Consider the following 15,144-nt stretch of genomic DNA (forward strand, 5'->3'; position numbering starts at 1 on the left):
CTAAAAACGACCATGTCGTGTCATGACAACGCACACAAAAACACCTCAAACACTACGCAAATGCTTCGTGCATACCGATCGATCGCGGACATGAGCGTGCACCGAAAAAGGGAGCGAAGATCCATCAGGACAAGCCATGCGCTGTACATTGTATGAACACATACACAAATGCATTGCGAAGCATACATAATCGCATTGAGTTGTCAATGTGTGGGTGGGTGGAACTTTCGAATAGGGGGTGTAAGAGATCGAGCGGCGAAGAGGCGGCAGTAATGGTATTTTGTGTGCTTTTAGCGCTTTGGCGTAAGCGGTCCGGCAAATATCGGCGCATCGGCGAGTATATGGTATCAAATTGCCTCATATAAAAAGGAACAGTACCGGCTGTGTGGGTCAGAACGGCTTTCGAACGCGTAAGTGCAACACCTTAATGTTGGATTATTTCTTGGTTGTGTATTTTGAATGTGGATAAAAACGATTTTTCGATTTTTTTGTGATTTCACAACGGCTTGAATGCCATTGATGTGAGAGCGAGAGCAAGCAAGAAAGAGAATTAATGTGCCTACAAGCGAGCGAGAAGTAGTAGCAGCATTAGAAGAAAAAATTAAAATCCTGCCAATTCTCCTGGTTTATTTAATTTCCAAATATTGTTTAGTGATAAAAGCTTAAGTGACTTTTCAAATTGTTTCTAAATATATAGTGGAAAACCATACAAAACCTCGAAAAGTAAAAAAAAAAGTGTGTATAAATACAGGATAAAAGGATTACTTAATAGACACTTGTGGATTTTTAAATACGCAAACCGTTACTTGAAAATATAGGGCCATAATCAATGCATTACTTATTACGTGGCAACAAAATATTAACGTGGAATATACGTATATACGATATAACGTAGATTCAAAATCCTTTTGTAGATTTTCTGGCCTACATAAAATATATAAAATCACTTTAGTGACTTTCGAACTTATACTGCCTTTTACACATTTTAATGATTGTGCGTGAAAAGTTCAATGTTGAAAAAGGCAGTGTACCACCATACCGAGCCATATAATAATTAAAACAATAGTTTTCTTTAGTTGACTTGAGTTTAGGGATAAGGAATCAGACTATTCAAAATAGATGTTGAATTATAATATATAGCTGAAAACCCTTGAAAAATTACAAAATACTAATAAATTACTGAATTATAGAATTTTAAATTTCTCACGTAACGTTTTATCAAAAAAGTTACAAAAATAATTAAATATTTTGATTAGATAATCAGCTAATTAACTTTGAGTTTTTTTGTGTAACTCTAAATAAAAATTCATGTATAGCAGTTAAAATATAAACGAAAACATTTACACACCTTTCAAATTTCAAATACATATTTTTTCCGATTACACAATCATAAAATATGAATGTATGTGCAAAGAGAATGTTTGTGTTTGCTTTAGATAAGAGGGAATCAATTAAGAATTTATGTAGATTAATTAAATGCAAGCATAACTTTTTGTATAGAGGTGAATACATTTTTTTAAATTTCAAATTGCTTCAGCCTGGTGGGTAGCAAAGAAAAGCCAACTTTCTCATAAAAATAAAATTGTACAAATTTAAATAAATATTAACATAATCAAATAAATTATAATTTTAACTATACGTATGTAATATAATCGTAATAAATATAAATGTTAAATATTAAAACTATTTTTTGGCTAAAATGTACGAGACAATTTCCGCCTAATGTACCTCAAACGTTATATACTCGCTGAACATACATATGTATACGCCAGTGAATATGTATAAGTGATCAAATAGTTCGTCTAACTTTACGTTAAAGTTGGAAAAGCATTGAGAACATATACAAATAGACTATTTTTTTTTTTTTTTTTGACAAAAATAGAACACACTCATGTGTGTGTTTGCAATCAAATACCCAATGGCAACAACCAATAGCAAGTCTGAAAACTCAATTTTACGAAATAGTTCAGATACATTTTGGGGCGATACTCTAAGACAAATTATCTGGAGTAAAATGTAATCAAATGTACATGTGATTCATGATTTTCTACCTGTTAAAGAAGCACAAGTAAAAAAGTGTTTTTAAAAAAATATTTGAAAGAAAATCTATATAAACGCATGTATATATACATATCCAAACGAAACAGATATGATCTGAAATACTAATACGAAACGCAAGGTGAAAGAGCACGATAGAAATAGAAATATTTCTACACACTTGCATATCCATTCCACCTATGTGTATGGCGTACACTGGGCACCAATGTAATTTCGACCAGCGACCAGCGAGTCGCATCTGCCGAAGAGCTTTCACACGGCATCGTTCGGGCAGCCAACGTTGTACATGTGTATGTATCTTGAAACATATGCAAGATGATTTCGAATTTTCGAAATAATGCCGATTATTTTGAAATACGCAGACGACTACAGAATTTTATTTTAGCTAAGTAGTTTTTGTACAGAAGCTTCTATTGACTTAGTGTATACATTTGTATTTGTGTATATGTATTTAGTACACACTTTTATTTTTCAAAGATTTCGATGCGAACATTTTTCGCGTTTTCCAATTCATTGCGATCTTGCAACTCGGACGTTTTAGATCACCTCCTTTGGCGCGGATGCTATTAGCAAGTGTTTCATTTAATTCAATTTCAGATTTCTTATGCGATTTTCTTAAATGAACGGTTGCGTTGAATTATTATTTTTTTAATACGAATATTTCAAATTAAAATCAATATTCATTGAAAGTGAAATTGTATACTTAAATAGCTGTTGTCAAAGCGTGAAGTAAGTGTACAATTCAGATATGTGCTGAGGACTAATTTGGATAAAAAGGGGATACAAAATATTAGTGTTTTTATTGAAAAAAGTTGGTTTGAGCAAAAGCAGTGGATATGTGGTGTGAAATAAAAACAAAAAAAAACAAGAAATATTACGCTAAAAAATCGACATTGCCTGAAAAGGATTAAAATGTATTGCATTAGCGATTATTTATGTGCCGCCGCAGAGGTTTTGTATGATACTTTAAAAAATATCGAATATACATACATATATATATTGTATTATGTAATGGTGTATAGTGATATACACGTTCTTATGTGCATACACATAGAAAATATATATTAGAATTGAATGTATTTGAGAAAAATCGAGCAAATTTTAAATTACACACATTTGTATGAATTTTTCCCTTGTTCCCGTATTATTGAATTTAAAAATAAACGCGTTTCTCTATACGGAAGTATTGCGAATTTTCGAAAAGTTTACGTAACAGTTGAACCACAGCACATAATGCGTACACATACTTATATGTATGTATGTAACAACAAATATAATGAAGCAGTTTTTAAATATATTGATGGTCATATATGTATAAGCACAGATAAAATAAAATATTTAAATAATGTATTTATAGAATTGTTTTCGTGGTGAATATGTTTACATACCTACCTATATACAACTATATATATATACATATATATGACATAGATATAGCTATGTGTGGCTGCGAGGTTGCAGCATCTCCGAGTGTTATTTTTAGACACACCAACCCACACATGCCGCCCATACAAACTCAGCCACTAGCCCAGTTGCCAAAGCTACAACCACCACGAACAAACAATCACTGTCGGTGGAGCTTTACGACGCCATTAATTGGTGCATGTCTTAGCTATTATTGAAATTTTCCTTATGTGCGGTATGTGAAAGCCAACAGCCGCCATATTTCGCCGTGTTACCTGTATTAGGTCACGGAACGCACAGTAAATACACACATAACACACACTCGCATTTAAGCCTTTTGTGAATAGTGCTGAGGACTAGTGAGGAGAAATACTAGAGCAATATTACCAGAAAATCAAGCATGAAACTATCCGATTACAATTCAGAATATCAGGAGAAGCAGATATTTAAAAGCGTTTATAACAAATAAATTTAGTATAGTGATTTGTAATATAGCACGTTATGAGTAACCTAATTTGATATAATTGGGATTGCAATTATAATAATTATAATTTTCTGGCTATTAGAAATTATTTTATTACATAATATTTTTTCTCTCGCTCGTCTATACTTGCATGGTTGATTCTCATTTATATGCATATGAAAAGATGTTGTTTTTTTCACTTTGGCTTATTTACTTTTTAAATGAAGCTAATTACATTACTTTATACACAGCCAAACCAAAATATCCAAATATATATAGAAATACAGATATGATTGCTAGAATAGTAAACAAATTTTTAATTTTTAATTTATTTAATTTTAATATTAAAATTTTAATTCTTTTTACAAAATTTGCAAATCCGATACAATATTTTGACAATCATATTCTAAATTGTAGTGCAGTACGTAACGAAAATTGACATAAATATTTAATTATTATTTACTTTTTCTATTTTAGGGAAGCATTTGGGCTGAGACGACGCGAAACACTTCAATTATTTGAAAAGAAGGACAACTTGGCAAAAACTTCGACTTTTGCACTCAAGCCCCGACTCTCACTCGAGTTACAATAATATAATTTTAATTAACGTTTTCTGTTAAGAAAAAAGCGAATCTTTAACCAAGATGCCGAAACCAGTTGCTAGCCAAGAGGATGATGATCCAACCCCATACCTGTTCGTGTCTTTGGAACAAAGACGAATCGATCAATCGAAACCCTATGACTCCAAGAAGAATTGCTGGGTGCCCGATGAGAAAGAGGGTTATCTTCTTGGTGAAATTAAGGCCACCAAGGGTGACATCGTCTCCGTAGGCCTGCCCGGCGGCGAGGTAAAACAAGCGTTAACCATTTGCATATGCAGATGATGTAGAAACACAAAAACAACACAATATGGATAGTAGTAAAGCGTTGTTGCAAGCAAAACAAAGGATTATATTTGAAATAGTATTATTATTTTTAACATTTTTAGAAAACAGTTTGGAAAGTTTATCAGCGCGATTTTTACGTTTGAAAAATATCTAGTCAAATTAAAATTTTTTTATTTATATTATATCTTCTAGCAGCAGAAGTTGCACTTAACTAAATGAAAGCAGATCATTTTATTTATATAGGGATAGTTTATAATGTCAAATTCGACACACTTACCTAACTCTTTTTTAATTTGCTTAGAACTAAGTGGTAGTTAATATTTAATTTGATTTTTTATCATAATGTACCCACTTTTGAATAATTTCAAGCTATTTATATCTCCATTTCTATTGTGTGGTATTATATATAATTTAGACCAAGGATTTTAAAGCCGATAAGGTCGAAAAAACGAATCCTCCGAAATTCGAAAAAATCGAAGATATGGCCGATATGACTGTGCTCAATACACCTTGTGTCTTGCACAATTTGCGACAACGTTACTACGCTAAACTGATTTACGTAAGTTTCACTAAAACGTTGCACTAATCAAGCTTTTTTCTTTTCTCTCTCTCTGAACTTCAATTGTAAAATATCTACTTACCCATAAATCAAATGAAAACAAACCTAACAATATTACTGCGAAAATGTAAATATAATATACAAATCATTTATAAACAAATAAAATCGGGTTTATAACATACAAAATAAAAATTAAAAAAATATAAAAATTTAAATACGAATAAAAAACGCTTGAAATGTAACGCACCAAACAAAAGACCAAAGACTTTAAGAAAGATCAGCTCCAACAAGTCAATCCTCCGAAATACGAAAAGGCCGAGGATATGTCCAACTTGACATATTTGAACGACGCCTCTGTACTCCATAACTTGAGACAGCGGTACTACAACAAACTTATCTACGTAAGTATGGTTGGGACCAATTGAATGGGGTTCCCATTAAACACTGCAATGTTTGCTTTGAATGTTACTTTTGTATTGTATTTTTGTCATTGTATTTGTTATTGTATGAAAAGAGAATTGTCAATACCTATAGTGAAAATGTCACACAACCTCATCACACACATAAATCTTCATGTCATTTATTCAAAACTTAATAACACAAATCATATAATTTTTGAAAAAGAATAAGAGAAGTTAGCTTTCATGCAGCTGACTAAAATTATATTAGAAATTTTTCAGAACGCTATTCGTGTCAACTAATGCAAATTTGATTTTGATGCTAACAGCTTTAGCAAGCAAGTACCGTTATACATATATTTTGTTTAAAGGAGTTAACAAAAATGTTATACCTTAATTAAAATTGAGTTGACTGTAAAGCTTTTAAACAAAATATGAAATATGTTACTTGAGTAGTCAAAAAATATTTGTATTGTTTTCTAAAAAAATGCGACAATTATAGTGAATTTATTTTAATATTTTAATTAAAGTAAATATAGAACTATACATTTATATATATTTGGAAAGTGAAAGGAAAGAAATTGTATATTGCAAGATATCAACATTATTGTCATAAACGTCTCATTTCATAAATATAAAATTTGTTTGACTGCCATTATTAATAGGAAATTGGAAATGCCATTTAATAAGGCTCATCGAATGTGTTTTATATTTTTTGAATGCGTACGGAACTGACAATTTCTAAAATAATACAAATGCAACAATATTGTATACAGTTTCGTTTTTAAGAATATCCAAAGAAAATATTAGCCCTCTGCGCATTATTTATTTTACATTTGGTTTTAAACAAATATCTGACTTCTTCAGAAAATTTTATGGACCCTAAATGAATAAAATATAAATTATAACGAATTTAAAGATCAATGTAAACAATTAATTTATAAATTTTGAATTCCCGCAGATTAAAAAAAAAATTATCTATTAGTTGATGAATTGATGTTTCAAATCTAATCTATTAACCTTCATTCCATTGGCATCAACACTTTTCGTATGCGCTAACATCGCCACTACTAATCCAAAACCAAACATAAATGCCAATATTGGCAATTTTGTTTAGCAGTTTATCAAGGAACGCCATAAAAGCCATAAGCACGACAAAACATACACCAGTACAACCAGTGAAAGGAATCTGGATCTTCAAAATGCACATATACCCATACATACTTCCACAAACACATCCATTTCCCATAGAACCAAGTACAATCAGAAAATCATACCACTCATCAAATTATGGAACATATTACATTCCCACAACCACTACATAATACACAAGAACACAAAATCCACCAACCACCAAACACATCATATTTTTGCGTCGAAAGGAGTACGTTAAAGTTTCCTGGCAAGCGCAGAGATAACGGCAACGGCATGAATTAAAGTATATTTTGTTATGAGAATGGATTGTTAATCAATAAGTATTATAAAAACCGTACATAAAACATCATCTGTCAACACAATGCAAATATCATACACGTTGAGCTGAGCAAAATTACATTTACCAAATTAAACTAAGAGGACAAAACATAATAAAAAATAATCGAACAAACATAATTCAAGAAATCATTCCAATACATCAAAACACTCGAATGCGTTGACATTTAATCACAGCACAAACTGAATGCGAAACATTTTAAGAAATAACTGTTTTAATTATTTATATATATAAATTGTGTACATTTTCATACTAAAATCCTCGAATATCACGAGCAATAGTATATTACGTTGTTTTTGTTATTCTATGGAGGACCTCAATATTTGAGATCTACAAAGAAAGCACACGCAGTGTCATATATTATTGTTCATCATTTCATGGCATTTATTTTAAGGCTCAAATGCCAAAAACGTAAATTTCATATAATATCATAATGAATGCTCCACTTTGTTAGTAAATTTCGTATTTTACTTAGTTTTATTATATTTATTACAAAGAAACTGAATAAGTAAATTAACGCAGTTCTTCTCTATTGACCTTTCATTTTTCCAACGTGCAGACCTACTCCGGTCTTTTCTGCGTTGCCATCAATCCTTACAAGCGTTACCCCGTATATACCAACCGTTGCGCTAAGATGTACCGTGGCAAGCGCCGTAATGAAGTGCCACCACATATTTTCGCCATTTCTGACGGTGCCTACGTTGACATGTTGACCAACCACGTCAATCAATCTATGTTGATTACTGGTGAGTCTGGTGCTGGTAAGACTGAGAACACGAAGAAGGTAATTGCGTACTTCGCCACTGTCGGCGCCTCAACCAAGAAGGATGAATCGCAAAAGAACAAGGGTTCCCTGGAAGATCAGGTCGTACAAACTAACCCTGTACTTGAAGCTTTCGGTAACGCCAAGACCGTGCGTAACGATAACTCTTCTCGTTTTGTAAGTATTGCACATTGAGTATAATAAGTACAACAAAGCAAAATGTGTGACTCTAATAACATTTCTTCTTTCGCCTTCTTTTCTTTCTTGGCCGATGCTTAGGGTAAATTCATCCGTATTCACTTCGGCCCAAGCGGTAAACTGGCTGGTGCTGATATTGAGACTTGTAAGTTCGGCATTTGTGCACGCTGTTCTGTGTTTCAGGGAAATAATTAATTTCTTCTATTTCTCGTTTTTAACAGATCTGTTGGAGAAGGCTCGTGTCATCTCCCAGCAATCTTTGGAACGTTCATACCATATCTTCTACCAGATCATGTCTGGCTCCGTTGCCGGTGTTAAAGGTAAAGCAATCATATTTTCAATTTTGTCTACACCAATAGTGATAATGTATAGCAGGAATATCCAAAAACATAACCATCATAAGAAGCCTTTATGATTAACCGTAAATCGTTTTTCATAAAAAAAGTTGCAAAAGTACTAGAGTTCAAAAGTAATTTAAAAATTATTTAAATTATATTCTAAAAGTTACTTCACCTAAATATTTCAGATATGTATATCTCTATATATTCATAAATATATATATAGATATTTATATATCTGTATAATATAATATATTGTAGTAACATATTTAAATTAGTTATTATACGAAACTTTTTTTTAATATTCTACATTCAACCTCGTATATTAGTTCTTATATTCATATTTTCCCTCCTTCCGAATCCCTACTCACTCACTCACTGAAGACAATAATATATGATAACAACATTAATTATATTTACATTTATATACCATCCAAACACAAATATATTATTTACAAACATACATTTTACATACTAGCAAAATATTAAAATTTTTACCTTTCCTTTTTTTTACCAAAAACCAAAAATACAAACCCAAATTCGATATCATTCGAAAACTCAGACTATTGTCTGTTGACCAATAACATCTACGATTACCACATTGTCTCTCAGGGCAAGGTCACAGTCGCCAGTATCGATGATAATGAAGAATTCCAATTGACCGATGTAATTTCCCAATACTTTTCTTTATAAAAAATGTTTCTATACTCTTGTTAATTACTACCCAAATTATTTGATTTTATACTACCATTAACACTATATATATATTACATATATAACTTTAAATTTACTAATTAACCATAGCATTCAACATAGTCGTATATTTATATATTGTTATATCTATTCATGTCGTACGTAAGTTTTACGCTGCCTTACGTAGTAGAAGCCAGTAGTTATATTACTTAACGCACTATTGTACAAATGCTACATATATTGTACCCCCATATGTTGCCGCCTCACAGTACCCCTTAAAATCCACTCAATCTAATTCTCTATATATGATTTTCTTACTTATCTGGCCCGATCGACGTTGATTACCAACATACCTATATACACGATATGACATTTTTCATAAACAATTCTTTTCATTTTATTCCTTTTGAAAAAAAAAAATGCATGCGCCTTCCGTATCTTCTTAATTCATATTTTTACACCAACATAAACACATCAACCAATCGTGTAATCGTGTAAACACCATTACAACAACAGAGTATTGTATGCTATCGAACAATATTTACGATTACCGTATTGTATCGCAAGGAAAAACAACCATACCCAGCGTTGACGATGGTGAAGAGTATCAAATTGTTGACGTAAGATACAGTGATGAGATAAATATATCAAATATCTAAATGTGACTTAACAAACTGGCAACATATTTACAAAATAATCAATTTTAATATGAAAGTAATAATTTAACCAAAATACTGACTGTCCAGTACTAGATTAATAAATTTAAAGAGAGTAATAATGTGATTCAGTCTTAATTTATGAGAATATCTACAACACGTCTAATACTTGATGCTATACTACATAAAAAAATAAATACTGTAAAGAAGTCAGAAACTTAACAGCTGACTAATTAACTACCACCAAATTTCATTGCTATTCAATTATAATAAATAATATTGTTTAACTAATGTTAAGCGTGAGAACTCACTCACTCACGATTAAGTTATCTCAAAAGTTAACTTGTATGTTAACGCTTTCCAACGCCAACACTTAGCATACTGAAGTTATAGTTGCCTTTTAATACACGATGTTGTTTTCACAATTTGATGTTAATGTTGTCACTCCCTTTCACTTACAAATTCTCGCCTTAATATAGCGTTTAATAGTTAAATCCTGCAATAGTAATTGTAATAAAATATAAAATATTTTATATGTATTTGTAAGAGCTTAAATAGTGACCAAACTGCATAGATATTTTCGATTATTTTCGACAGTGTTTAGTTACTGGCTCCTTGTATTTCTCTAAATAATTGATAAACAACTCTTTTGGCATAAAAGTGTCAATTAAATATTTTTGTTAGTACAAGCTAAAACACAAAGCATACGATTCGCAGTCAACCATAAACTTAACAAGTAGCTTAAGTTCACACGTATAGTAGACTGAAATTCAGAAAAATTACACTTCGTTCCCCTACGCAGCATAATTCTACCTGAACAGCACTCAAATCAGTCACGCACTTTCCTTTTCCTTACCACATTTCCATTGAGTTAGTCATAGTATTTAGCCACTATTTTATATATCGTATTTTGTGTCGTTACTTTTTATGCAACCAAATAACGGTATGTAAACAAATGCTAGAGATGGCATATTTGTCGAATCATATTGGTGATTATCCGGGAATATGTCAGGGTAAAACCAGGATAGCCGGTGTCAACGATGGCGAAGAATTTGAATTGACTGACGTAAGTTGGTGTGAGCCTTTAATTCATAACCCGTTCCCATTTTGGCAAAATGTAACAAAATCACACACTAGAATTGTTTAAAGCTCTATTACGTTCTATCAACATATCTTTCTGTATATTTTATCTTATCTTTCCAACATCTTTTATATATAATTATATATATATATATATATATTCAAAAGTTTTGTATCTCTTTATTATTACCACTTATTCTCTCTCTCTCTCTCTCTCTCTCCGCTGTACAGAAGTAAACGAGATTTGTATTAATATTCATTATAAAGATATTTTACAGTTACATATTTGTTGAACCTACACGGATCTCATATTTTCCTGCTCTCTCTCAAGTACCACAAATATTTATTTACCAGTTATTCTATGTCAATTTCTTTGTAAATAAATTTAATTTTCATATGTTATTCCGGAATTTCTATCTCTTGCAGAAATAATTACTATATCTCTCTCCAAGTAGTATTACTATTTTTAGAGTAATAGTTTAGTAGTTTTAAATACCCAATAACCTTCTAGTTCTTTAGTAGTATATGTCCCCATTTAATCGTCCAAATAATATACAATAAATCTTGCAGAAGCAGCATTGTATTTACATATACTATTGGATTGTGCTTGATATAATAACAATTATGTATTACTTTCAACGCATTGCGACGGGTACAACGCAAGGGCATATCAAAAACGGAACGCATAAGTCAATTGACTGGCAATAAATAATATTCTTTTTAAACACCGTTACAATAGTTAAATTCAAATTCTTGGTTTTGATGCCGGCACAAAAACTTTTTACTTTGATTTTTAAGCGCCTATAAATAACTACCAAAGCGGTAGAGACATATACGATATATCAACATGGTCCATTACTAGGAATATACATTGAACACAGACCGTTAGCAAAAATGGAAACTATATAAAATGTTTTCTAAAATGGCATTTCCAAACTGTTTTCCTATTTTAGAAAGTATTTTATTTGGTTAAATTTTTGCAGTTGGAGAATCATGTTCAAAATAATTCAAATAAAACCGTCGTCAATATAAATCGATATTTAATATTTATTAAACTCACACGTTTTTTAGGCATTCACATTCCAAACACACATTATTTAAAGAAAATAAACCAAAAGAAAAATCCTACAACCTTTCCCATTTCAGTATAGCCTACATCATAGTTCCCACCACACACTACATACTTGAACTTTTAGACTGTTCGAATCCCTCATTGCCGTTTTACACATTTTTTGTAATTATCATGTGCAAAATTAATAATCCAAAAAATACCACAAACAACTTTTTTCTCTCGCCTCTTGTGCAGACGTTTGCTTCTTATCTGATAATATTTACGATTACTATAACGTGTCTCAGGGTAAAGTCACTGTACCCAACATGGATGACGGTGAGGAATTCCAGCTGGCCGATGTAAGTTTACAACACAACAACGAAAAACGAGAACCAACTATTGTAGTTAGTTGGTTACTTACGCAAGACGCCAAATCCACCAAACATAGTTACATACGCATGCCACCAACATCATTTATATACATGTGTATGACGTGGCGACTTTGCCATAATTATGCCGTACTTATAAGTACAACAGCCAACACTACCCCCACCACCCACCATCTAGTATTTACACTTGCACCCACAATACCTATTGTACCTTTAGTTACTTTTCACTTTGACATGCGTATCTGAACTTGGCCAAACTCCTTACAACTGCTCCACTCAACACCTTATGTTTTACGTTCGATCGCTCGTTTATACGTTGATTTTCATTCTTTACTGTACTTTTATGTTTTTTATTGCATCTCTAAACTTTTTTGGAATGTCTTTGAACACACACAAAATTAAATAAAATGTATCCCATAAGGATATGAAAATGCCAGCACACAAGTCAGCATAACTGCGAAAAGCACCTACATAGTATGTTATGACTGGTGTGTTGTGTAGTTCGAATAGGAAAATGGAATTTTGCATCCACTTGTATTTGCTGAACGTTGTGCGTTGTATGTATACCCCAATAAAGTGGAACGATCGAATTCAAAGTTGTGATGTTCCACATTATTCAAATTCTTATATATATTTTTAGATTGTATTTTCCAATGTTGCAAGGATGCCTACTCATAGATTTTAGTTATTTGAGAATGCGAAAATTTGTATTAGCATGCCCGAACGACATAAGCCTTGAAACACGTATAGTGAACGAAATTATAAACCGAAATAAGTATGCTTTTGATTCACATTCATGCATGTTTGTTACCCATCCCAATCCTATAGTAGTATATTTGTTGAAATTTATAGTTCAAACATTCTACGCTTACCAAAAATTCCGGAATCTATTTACGTCTATATCCCAGTGGCTTTCACCAATGTTTCTTCAATTCGATTTTACTCAGAAATAATGGTTTACTACTTCATATTACTCATTTGCGAAAGATTAGATATTAATTATAAAATCATTATTTTTAATAATAAAATGTATTTTATTCGGGTTTAATATTTAAATTAAATAAGTCGATAAAAACGATTTGATTTGTGAGAAAAGCGCATTTTCACCTACATATATACTATTTAACAATAATTTCAAGGCGTAGAGTAATATTGCATTGAAGAACAAATATTTCGAGCATGTAAAATGTCTAGATAATTATGTTGAAGTTAAAATATTTTAGTTAATAAGTTTTGTTCTTTGCATGTTGTTCGTGTTTTTTTAATATCGATGGTTTTCAAACACCTTGTACAAAATATAAACCATTTACACACTCTATACGCTGTACAAAAATGCCAAATAAAAGATTATAAAATTTCGCTTACAACAACCTTAAACTTGCAAAAACAACTAAATAAATAACACACATTCAAATTTATAACGAAAAGCAGAAACTAATTTTGTAAATTTTCCTTATCTTAATGCGACATTTAGCAAGCCTTCGATATCTTGGGTTTCACCGCTCAAGAGAAACAGGATGTCTACAAGATCACCGCCGCTGTCATGCACATGGGTGGCATGAAGTTCAAGCAACGTGGTCGCGAAGAACAGGCTGAACAAGATGGTGAGGAAGAAGGTGGCCGTGTTGCCAAATTGTTCGGTTGTGACACCGCTGAGCTGTACAAGAACTTGTTGAAGCCCCGTATTAAGGTCGGTAACGAATTTGTTACCCAAGGTCGTAACGTGCAACAGGTCACCAACTCCATTGGTGCTCTCTGCAAGGGTGTGTTCGATCGTCTCTTCAAGTGGCTGGTCAAGAAGTGTAACGAAACTCTGGACACCCAACAAAAACGTCAACACTTCATTGGTGTACTGGATATTGCTGGTTTTGAAATTTTCGACGTAAGTATGACACGGTCCGCCGAACACATTTACAAGAGGCACAACTATTCTGTACGATCCATGTGAGGTATATACCTGAAAATCTCTCATGAATCTTGCACATTAGTTTATTGCTTGTTGCCGAATATGCTTTTCAAAAAGCTTAATTGGTTACAGCAACAATGCCTTTCGTTCACTAACCTCACTTCTGGACGGTATGACAAAAAAAATGACTACAGAATGAAGACAAAATTACTTCAAATACACAAGGTCTTTATCGCCCAATTTGCACTCATACATTAGTACCTTGTATAGCGCACTCACACATTATTCCGCACTCTGTCTTTACCCGTTCACAATAATCTTGTTTTTGAATGAAAGCAAAGCTCAACTTTTATCCATTGTATTACTTCAATATAGTACAATGGTTTCGAACAATTGTGTATCAACTTTACCAATGAGAAATTGCAACAATTTTTCAACCATCACATGTTTGTCTTGGAACAAGAAGAATACAAACGCGAGGGTATCAATTGGGACTTTATCGATTTCGGTATGGATTTGCTAGCTTGTATCGATCTCATTGAAAAGGTGCTTATTCCCAAACAATGATGAAGACTTTTGTATGCACATATGTTACATGTGTGACCGTTGCAAGCTGGTCACTTTGTTATGTTCTTATCAATAAGCTGTCTGAATTGTAGTCGAATGTTTTATTGTTTATTAAAGGCAAATCCATTCTCCAATGAAACAGGTACTGGTATGCATTATGCAAGTGTGTGATGTAGAAGTTCAAAACAATCATAAAATTAACTTTTCTGTACCTTACAATTGTCTCCCAGTTAAAACACTCT

At 32.1% G+C, this 15,144-nt stretch overlaps 1 protein-coding gene across 32 annotated transcripts in view; it reads left to right on the plus strand.

Annotated features, from left to right (window-relative positions):
- Positions 1 to 285: 285 nt before the first annotated feature.
- Positions 286 to 15,144, plus strand: part of LOC105218529 (myosin heavy chain, muscle) — a 31,738-nt gene continuing 16,879 nt past the window's right edge. For 6 of the 32 annotated variants that reach the window (XR_008470610.1, XM_011194178.3, XM_011194186.3 and 3 more), the window contains exons 1-8: positions 2,590 to 2,787; positions 4,403 to 4,773; positions 5,629 to 5,772; positions 7,821 to 8,201; positions 8,304 to 8,367; positions 8,444 to 8,542; positions 9,123 to 9,226; positions 13,904 to 14,311. Coding sequence is in view for 31 of the 32 variants with exons in the window: in XM_011194178.3 (XP_011192480.1) it covers positions 4,570 to 4,773; positions 5,629 to 5,772; positions 7,821 to 8,201; positions 8,304 to 8,367; positions 8,444 to 8,542; positions 9,123 to 9,226; positions 13,904 to 14,311 (1,404 nt within the window). In the remaining variant the exon portion in view is untranslated. Of the gene's footprint in view, positions 411 to 2,588; positions 2,788 to 4,402; positions 4,774 to 5,227; positions 5,372 to 5,628; positions 5,773 to 7,820; positions 8,202 to 8,303; positions 8,368 to 8,443; positions 8,543 to 9,122; positions 9,227 to 9,769; positions 9,874 to 12,295; positions 12,400 to 13,903; positions 14,312 to 14,710; positions 14,882 to 15,144 lie in introns of those variants that run through there. The other 26 variants (XM_029044353.2, XM_029044359.2, XM_029044362.2 and 23 more) reach the window with 11 other exon arrangements.

This window comes from Zeugodacus cucurbitae, chromosome 3 (genome assembly GCF_028554725.1).
Source record: "Zeugodacus cucurbitae isolate PBARC_wt_2022May chromosome 3, idZeuCucr1.2, whole genome shotgun sequence".
Lineage (NCBI taxonomy): Eukaryota > Metazoa > Arthropoda > Insecta > Diptera > Tephritidae > Zeugodacus > Zeugodacus cucurbitae.